Genomic DNA, 9,812 nt, shown 5'->3' on the forward strand with positions numbered 1-9,812 from the left:
TTCATTACAACTTACTTTATTGTAACTTATGTTTTCATAGTAATTTTAGTTTTCAGTAAAGCTAAAGAATGCAAACAGCAAGATAATTGCTAATTTCAATGAACCTGCCAACTGTAAATATTTGCAACGTGTACTGCAGTATCCATTTTACACAGATATTTATTCCATCATGTGTTTGATGAGTAAGAGTGGTTCAGACCCAGAGAAAGGATATTGATAAATAAGGAGTAAATAATACTAAATAATTAATACTAAATAAGGAGTCCTGCAATTAACACGGTAGTTTGACTACATGTGTTTTTCATTCTCAGGAATAGATTTATAAATGTAGCACCTTTCTAAGTGCTGTTTTGGATATCGTCTACAAAAAGGACGCTTGGTATCTTGATCACCTATGAATGATGTTTGATAAATGGTAAAACCATCATGACTGTTAGGAATGTACTCATGTGCCCACAGACAGAAGTTTTGTGAATTCTGTTGCCTTCTTTCTGGTTCAACCTTCTTTCGTCCTAGGCTCTAGGAAAAAGATTAAAGGAAAAACTGATAAAAATGTACATTTCAGGATCACAGTTTCACTGTTAAAGTTTGGAATGTTAGGGAAGAAATCCACTACTTTGTCATGGAACAGTTAAAAATTAAAGAAGTACTTACCAAAGTTATAATCAGAACCACTGCTGATCTGCTGCAAGCAGTTAGGTTATAAATATTATTCTCTGACCTACCAATATATACCTTTCTGGTAGCATGATTAACTATGCTGGTGCACAGACAAAGGAAAACCAGAAATAGACATCTTGACTTTTGATCTATTATTATGAATAAAATAATAATTCTTTTACTTGCTATAGCACTTTATATATTCAAAGTGCAGTACTAAATAACTGAATCTTCATAACAGCCCAGTGAGGTACATAAATAACATTATTTATGGCTTACAGATAAACAAACAAAGTGTAAAAGCAAGTTTTTCAAAAGTGTCCCTTACTTTTGTGTGCCAAACTTGAGACCCAGAGAGTCTGATTTTTCTTATGTGATGTACCCACAGCTCCCACTGAACTCCCACTGGGGTTCCACGTGATCAGTGTCTCTGAAAATTATTAGGCATTGAGTATAGCACACTGGGCAAAAAAATGGAAGGTTTTCAACATTAATGAATGCTTTTGGGAATCTGGGCCTAAGAGTTGCCCAAGGTCACAAAGGGATTCAGTAGCAGAGCAGGAATCAGAACATGGGAGTTCCTGACTCCCTACTCTGCGCACTGTCTAGTAGATCATGCTGTCTCTTTTGTTGCCATAGAAACATATCAACATTCCAAAAAGGAAAAAAAATCAAAATTGAAATTATTACGCAAGCAAACGTAAAAGGCAAAAGAGGAAATTTTAAAAATTTGCTCAGAATGGTGGCTCCCTTAAGACAGTGCTTCTCAACCAAGTGTACGCAGAGGTCTTCCAGGGAGTACATCAACTCATCTAGATATTTGCTTAGTTTTACAGCAGGCTACATAAAAAGCACTAGGAAAGTCAGTTCAAACTAATATTTCATAGAGACAAAATGAGAAAGTAAGCCATTTTTCAGTAATAGTGTGCTGTGACACTTTATATTGTTATGTCTGATTTTGTAAACAAGTAGCTTTTTAAGTGAGATGAAACTTGGGGTATGCAAGACAAATCAGACCCCTGAAAGGTTGAGAACCACTGCCTTAAGATACCTTTAAACACATATCCTATAAGCTCCTCTAGGCTACTAAACTTCCAGGCAGAGCAGCTACATAGGGAGGCCTCTATAACTCTTGCTCACCACAGAGGTAAACTCCATGCTAGCTCCAAATAAGCTGGGAGAGACGGGGTTGTGCCAGAGGGGCACATGATCTATGCTTGTGCAGATCCAGAGTCTGGGATAGCAGGACAGCCTTTATTTTAGCCCCACAGACTGTAACAGGGTATGCTACTATCAAAGCAGAGTATCTTAAAACACAATATGGAACTTTTAGTGCATGGTAGCAGGGTCCACATGGACAGTTAGTGCATAGCAGGCTAGTGCACTGTAGATTTACACCCTAGTTGGCCATGCACTAACTGTTCGTATAGACATGTCCAGAGAGGTTGTGCTGCAGTCCTGAAGCTTGCTCACAGGTTGTTTCTTACAATCCCTACTTTATTGCCTACAAAAAGACCATTTATTCTAACTTTTTGAGAAGAGATGAATTTCACCAACACAGCAGTGTGAGAGAGAATACTTCCAAAACTCTGCTTCCAAAACAGAATGCCAGATCTGCATTTGCACACCAAGCAACCAGTGTGTCCAGATAAAAAATCAGTATAAAAACACTTTTGCAAGTGGCTAACCCATAAACCTGTAGACTAAGAGAAAGTGACATGATTTGGGCTGCTATGCTCCACAAGAAGTCAATTATGTATGTATCACTCTTGCCAGATCTTACATACTATTCTAGGTATCTGTAAATGCTATATTATACTGTTATGAGGATTGAGAAGACATACCCACATGTAATTACGCATAAGAAGTTATGTCCCAACAATCTGTGCATGTTATCAGTGCTGTTTAGTGTGCATTTTCTCTCATCACCTTTTTGAGCATCCATGAATTTTGCAAGAAAACTGTCTTTAATCTCTGGCAGGTTGAGAGATATGAACTTGCTGATTTTCTCAGTGCTGGATACTCACAAAATCAAAGTACTCTCCCACATTCTGTAAACAATGCCTGTTGTCATGGGTTGAAAATGGAAAGTGATTTTTTACTGCTTTCTGAAAAAGAGATCAAGAAAAGATAAGTTATAATATACCTTATGCCATCCATCTGTGCTATAATCTTAGTTTGCACTTTCTGACACATGCAAAAATTATGTTTTTCTTAATAGAGGCATTATCTGTTAAATCTTCTTGTACATGCGTTTATTCCTGCAAAATTTGCTCTCTGTATTTTTCTCCAAAATCATCTGAATTTAATATTCACAAGACTTATTGAACATGCACAGGATTAAATGCAAACTTCCAAATCAGAGAAATCATATTCTCCATAGAAGCACCAAGATATTACAGAAATGTCAAGACTTTTTTGTATGGCTCATTAGTGAGCCCTCAACAAATGAAAGTTGAACTACAAAAGGGAACTCAAAACTGAGTTAATCTGAGATTTAAGTGTTGAATACCATCCAGTAACCAGGCTCTGGGAGCCCATTAAGCACAGAACTAGTTTTTAAACTCACCTTTTACGCATACTTTTTATCCATTTTGTAAAATTAAAGTACTATTTTAAAAAAAGCATCTGAAAATGCATAAACAGAGTTGTAGGAAAGTAATAAATGTAATAATTTACAAATTAATTGTGCATTATATAACGTTTCAGTCCTATGTGTATAAAATGGTTAAAATATGAAATTCCAAAAAGTATTCTGGACTACTAGACTTGTCTTTTTTGCTTCTACAAGCACCGTCTTTCGGTTTGTGTTGGTAACGGTTCATTTTTACAACTTCTCTAATGATTTTTATACTTAATATGGAGGCAGGAATATTCCATCTTATAACTGTAGATCTTCATCTCAAGGGGGCATATCTAGTTTTACTGTGCTATAATACAAAAGCTATTTGAAATAAATTGTGGTTTGTAACAGAAAATATAAATCAATTATAAAGAAAAATATAATTATGGTCCTGATCCTGAAAGGACAGGCAGATGCCAGGGTCTGCCTGCATGGAATCAGCTGCAGGATCAGGGTTTAGGTTATAACTGAAGATCTCCATTTGGTACACTTTATGGATCTTGGTTTGGTCTTGTGCTGTGTGCCTCATGACCATATAATCTCTCATACAAACTCAACTAGTCTGTAGCCACACATGCTTTTGCTTAATTATAGATCTGTAGTACTTTTCAAGGGTCCAATTCTATAGCTACTCCATGCCTAGAACTCATAGTGAAGTCAGTGGGATTTTCATAAGAAGATCAGCTACACCATGAATATGCCTCTAAGCCCCAATTTTGCAAATAGTTACGCACCAGAGTTATGTTATGCATGTGAGTATTCCCACTGAGTTCAGTGGGACTACTCATGTGTACTTGCTTACAGGATCAGGGCCCTAGGTAATTAATCCTGCATGGATAAAATGCACAGAGCTACCACTGAAACACATGAGTGTGGTTAAGACCCAGTCACTTACATCTTTACAAAGGAATAGTGAGTTTATTTATAGTTTTTATGTGCTGCAGGAAAATTGAAAAACAAAAGATACATATATATTGAATAATATCTCTGGGAATTATTTAACAAATTAAGTACAGCAAAAAAAAAAGCTATAGTAAAAATGGTTTTAAGATTACAGCAAAGTAAGAACAATGACTAATATAATCTAAGAAAGAACTATATTCCTGCCTCTGAGAAAAGTAATTAACCTCGCAGCCAGGAAGTTCCCTCACACAGAGAGATTAGAGACAGTCAGCTCTGGCACACAGTGACCTTCCAGCTCCTTTCAAACTGAAACAGTTTTCATCAGCAGTTTTTTTTTAAAAGTCAAAGCAACACAAACTTTCTCAAACTATGTTTTTATGACATCACATTCCAGTCTCTTTAATATATCTTCCTTCTCTTTCTGCTGACATCATTCTAATCCATCATAAATAGATGAAAGGGCCTTCATTAATTCTTCCGGATAGTGAAAACAGCTACCCAAAAAATGGATGTCACAACATAAGAAAGGTCATATGAGTATGGACCAATGGCATGTCTAGCCTGGTATTCTTTCTCCAGCAATAGCCAATGCCAGATGCTCCAGAGAAAGGTATAAAATCCCATAATGCACTGTAACCTTCTATTCCTCTCTTCACTATTCCAAAACTCCCCTGCTAACTACTCTCTTTTAGTCAAATTCTGCTCTTAGTACACTGAGGTCAGTGAAGTTACTCTGGTTTTAAACCAGTATAAATGAAGTAGACTTTGGCCTCTGGTCTCATGTGATTGTAATAGTGCTATGAAGATGTCACCTTCTCAGGGAGGACAAGAGAAATCATCAAGAAAACTGCAGAGTTGTTCAGTAGAGGGGTAGGAATTTCATCCTACGGCAGCCAGGGACAAACTGATGACAAATTGCAACAAAGGATGCAGTTTGTTGTCTCTCCCAGATTAAATGTGCCAACTTCCAAGAAAGCATACTAGATAAATCCAAACAGTGGTGGTGTTCAATGAAACCAAGACATTCAACTCTTTGGGAAAGTGGGTTAAGTTCCCTACTTTCTATGGGACAGGAATCTGAGTATAAGACAGCCTGACTTCCAGAACTGGAGCCCAGTGTGCTATGTATGCTGTAGATTCTGATAACTTTACACATTAGTCTACTTGAGGAGCAAAGTTATCCAAAACTGGCACTATGTGAGCTAGTTATGGCTTTCTTTTGTTTTACTATGACATCATGTTAAAATGATAGCATTCACCATATATTAATAACAATGTATAAATAATTAATATTAACACAACTACCATTAATTCTGCCTTTATGGACTCAGAAATCAGGACATTCTAAAAATTAAGATTGTTGCCACAAAGTAAATGTGGCCCCAAAGCACATTCTATATATTTTAGGTATGTGTTAAGAGTTGTCCTTACAAAAAGCAGAAACGGAAAATACTCTAAATGAGCAACGTAGCACAATTAATGTTGTGGGTACAACTTTAACTTTGGAATCTGCTGCATTTGGAGTGCACAACATTGCAACCTTTGTGTTGCAGAACACTATTTTTTTGCATGCAGTTTCCAGGGGTCTTTTGAAAGAAGGGAAAAAAGCAAGGGTCTGCATGCATGGATCCAATTGTAGGATCAGTGTGCATGCATGAAACTGTCGCCTTTAAATGTTCATAACTTTAAAAACACTGTACTGATTATTTTGAAACTTGGTTTGATTTCTAACTCTCAGTAAAGTCTTTAAAAAAAAAGAATTCAAGTTTGAAATTTCTGGCTTTAACTGTTTCAGTTATCAAAACAAACTTCCTCAAGGGAACACATATTTCCCACACAATTCAAAATTGCTTACCAAATTTCAATCAAACCTTCATACATACATATTTTATCCACATTTGTTGGACTGAGACCAATTATAGTATATTTCAGCACAGGGGTCAGCAACGTTCGGCACGCGGCTCGCCAGGGTGCTTACCCTGGCGAGCAGCATGCTGAACGTTGCCGCGTGCCGACCCCTGTTTCAGCACATAAAGAATTCGTTTTAGAAAGTTATCAGCACTAATAAAAAATAGTAATAACTGAGCAACAGTATATCTTGGGATAAATTTTTCCTTACCACAGATGACCACCAACGTATCCCCTTAAGCATGAAAACTGGAAGCCATTACACTTTTTATGTTAGTTCTTATTCAGATAATTTAGTAAGCATTTACTCAATAACATCCCGCAGCAAGGAGTTCCATAAGTCAATTATATGTCCACACTAACTAACCTGCTCCCGAATTTTGTATACTAGTGGCAATCTCTTCTCAATATATTGAACCTCTTCTGGATTTTGTACCTGTTTTAGCATACAGTCTGTGATTGATTCAGGTTGACTATGGAATATTCCAAGGTGCGGGAACTAGAAAATATAAATGTTTTGATCCAGAAAACAAACACATCAGCATCAGAGAAGCAGTTATTTTTATTATTTATATTTTCATTTATTTTTATTATTTGTATTAAGTAGCACTTGGGGCCCCAGTCGGAATTGGGATCCCACTGTGCTACCACCATAAAAAACACAGAAGAGAGCACAATCCCTGCCTTGAGGAGCTTCTGATGTAGAAAGACAAAATAGATGAAGGAAGGAGAAAGGGATGTAACATACAAAGAGCATATTTAGAATGATGGGTTGCAACATCCTGTTAGTTCTGCAGGGGGTTTTCTGAAAGTCCATAATTTAGTGGTAGTTAATGTTGCAGGAGCATCCTTTACACAGTCACAGCTGCAAGGTTGTTATCTTTACTATTGCTGCTGTTCTTGCCACTATATGGGAAGATACTGGACTTGATGGCACTAAGCAGGAGATGCCCAGCACATTATAGGTTCAGGATCTTAGAACCTGCACAAAGAAGCAAAGCACTCGTGGAATATGTGTGTACATACATTCACAATGCTGAGGAGCCTAGACCTCAGCAACAGTGAGATCAAGCTGCTGCTGCTGCTCTTGTGTAACCTATAATTGAGACAAGTATAAGGTAGACTTCTCCTGGAGGAGAAATAGCAAATTACCTATAAGTAAAAAGAAAGAAGAGGATTCAAGGCAGCTTAGAAACATGGAAGAAATCTGTTGAAAATGTGCACTGAACGTAGAGATTTTTTGTGAAAGTCTAAGAAAGTTGCAAGGGAAAAAAGGATCTAGGTTTGTAAAGTGATTTTTAGTATGTCTTTACAGATTGATTTCTAAACCCATATGGAACACCACACCATAGGGTGATGAGATTGTGACGTTAAAAGTTATTCAATCAATTCCAATAACTGTAAAGTTGATCTCACTTCTTTCTGTGTTGCTGTCCTATTCATGAAAATGTTGCAAAAAGTTTCCAGTGGGAAAGGGGAAGCACTTTTAAAAAATGTTTCATGTGGATTTAACATCACAGCTCTAGCATGTAATTTGATAATACCCTTGTCACCACAAACTAATTACAAATAGAAAATAATAATAATCATTTCACTTGGGGCAACTTTTTGAAAATGTAAATTAATTAATCCACACAATAATGCTGTGATGTAAGGAAATAATCATGATTATCCCCATTCAGAGAAGTGGAAAAAGAGAGAGATTAAAGGTGATCTATATAGAAAAAACTGTGGTTGTGTTTCTTTCCATTTCTTTATCACCTATAAAAAAGATCTGAGCACATCAGAAATATCAGTAATGTCAAGATTTCTCAGACTCTTCCTTTGTTGGTTGAAAAATTTGTTTGATTCAGAAATGAATATTGCTAGCTGTCTTGGTCCTTAGTAGAAGGGGTAGAGGAATTGAATTTTAGTCAAACTATCTCAAGTAACTAGGTTTCATTTTCTTGGTATTGGTAATGTCAATATCCCAGACCACAGAGTAGGTTTGCTTGAAAATTTTCCAACAAAACTGTTTTTTAAGTGGAAAATAGGGTTTTTGATAAAATAAAACATTTTGCATGAAGAGTTTCCTTTCCACGGAAGATTTTGTTTTAACATTAAAATATTTTGGCCAAAACCTTTTGGTTAGTGAGTTTTCTGCTGAAAACTGGAAAATTTCAGCGGATATGTCAATGAAAACGAAAGGCTTGTTTTTGTTTGTTTCAATCAAAAATTTTCACGGGGGGAGGGGACATAGTCAGACCAGTTTTATCAGAACCCTGCCAGGGTCGACAAGGCCTGGATGGATTTCTATAAAAATCAAAGAGAAAGAAGCCTCGCAGGCCTTCTTCCCCTGTCCCAGGGAGAAAGCAGGCTCACGGCCACGCTTCCTCTTTGCGGGGCCCGGTTAAGAAACATGCCCACGGCCACCCAGCTGCTCAGGGGCAGAGAAGCCAGTGGGGCTCAGGCCCGCGCTCCAGCACTAGGGCTGACCGGGGCCAAACCCTCCCGCCCGCTGATGGGGCGCTTTGCCAGCCCCAGGGCTGCTGCGAGCCTGGAGCAACCGGGGCGGTTGCTATCCCGCTTCCCAGCGATAAGCTGCCCCTGCCGGGACCAGCGCGTGTCGCTGCTTGTGCCATGGCACCAGGCGGGGGTGGGTGCACTGGGCTGGGCTCTGCCCCCGCTCCCCACGGGCGGTTATTCCTGCCCGGAGCGAAGGGGGCTGGCTCGGGTCCTGCTTGGCCGGGGCCGGAAGCCGGGTCGCCCCCGCCCCCCGCGCCGGTCTCTCACCCAAGCGCCGTCCCGCTCGGTGCTGGGGTTGGCCAACCTGCCTTTGGGCATCGCTGGGCCCGGGCCGCCACCTGCTGCCGCGCTGCGGGGCCAGCCTGCGGCCTCAGCTGCCGGACAGTGGTTGCCATAGTCACCGGCCCGCCCCGCGACCCCTGAAACTCAGGGGCCCGCCGTTACTCCGCCAGCGGAACGCCCCCCGCCCACTGGAGACCCCCCAATTCAGGGCTGGGGAGGCCTTGCTATGGGAGAAGGAAAACTCCCTGGATTAGGGGGACCCCATTCCTTTAAAGGGGTGGAGAAGATCCCCAGTGGGTGAGAGAGGCTCCCATTTCAGGGGACTGGGGAGGCCCTGCATCAGGGGATGGGGGAGACTCTCACTTATGGATCATAAGTGAGAGTCTCCCCCATCCCCCATAACCATAAGTTATGGTTGGGGCGACCTCAGTGAGGCAGTGAAGATCCTTGTGGATGCAGGAGACCCCTCCCTCATTCTGGCACAGGGAGAGAGACCCCTTTTATGGTTGGTGAGACCTTGGTATTCATCAAGTGTAGGGCCCCTTATTCTGAGGGAGGGAGAGTACCTGTGGGGGTGAAGACTCCATCATCTGAGGGGTGGGAGAGACCCCCCCTTATTGTGCGGATGCCTTCCCCAAAGTGAAGGATCAGAGAGAATGGGGGACTTACACCTGTACAAGGAGATTCCTCTGCTTCACCTATGGATACATTTGTTCTAAACTCATCTCCTTAGGGAAAGGAAAGTAGCTATACCTTATTTAAAGGACGCTATTTTTAAAATACAGGAATCAGCTAAGAAAACATCAGTGGGATCATTTTCCTTTGCCTTATATGCATTTTGTGATATGAGTCTATGCAACACTTTAAGTGTTTCAGGCTGTACACTAAGGCCTGGTCTACACTAGGCTTTTATGTCGACTTTAGCGCCGTT

The 9,812-nt window shown here is 39.9% G+C and overlaps 1 protein-coding gene across 1 annotated transcript; it reads right to left on the bottom strand.

Annotated features, from left to right (window-relative positions):
- Window positions 1-288: 288 nt before the first annotated feature.
- On the bottom strand, window positions 289-8,917 carry TEX36 (testis expressed 36). Its single transcript, XM_024210542.2, has 4 exons — window positions 8,867-8,917; window positions 6,462-6,593; window positions 2,688-2,768; window positions 289-519 (listed from the first exon to the last, which is right to left on the bottom strand). The coding sequence occupies exons 1-4, from the start codon at window positions 8,915-8,917 to the stop codon at window positions 289-291; spliced, it is 495 nt and encodes a 164-aa protein (XP_024066310.2).
- Between the last annotated feature and the right edge of the window lie 895 nt (window positions 8,918-9,812).

This window comes from Terrapene carolina, unplaced genomic scaffold (genome assembly GCF_002925995.2).
Source record: "Terrapene carolina triunguis isolate 2854851 unplaced genomic scaffold, T_m_triunguis-2.0 Scaffold95, whole genome shotgun sequence".
Classification (NCBI taxonomy): Eukaryota; Metazoa; Chordata; order Testudines; family Emydidae; genus Terrapene; species Terrapene triunguis.

Coding starts and splice junctions, on each gene's coding strand:
- TEX36 (XM_024210542.2), bottom strand. CDS start 8,917: ATGCCCAAAGGCAGGTTGGCCAACCCCAGCACCGAGCGGGACGGCGCT. Junction 6,594..8,866: donor CCGAGCGGGACGGCGCTTGG/GTGAGAGACCGG, acceptor TATATTTTCTAG/TTCCCGCACCTTGGAATATT. Junction 2,769..6,461: donor TATACAAAATTCGGGAGCAG/GTTAGTTAGTGT, acceptor TCTCTTTTTCAG/AAAGCAGTAAAAAATCACTT.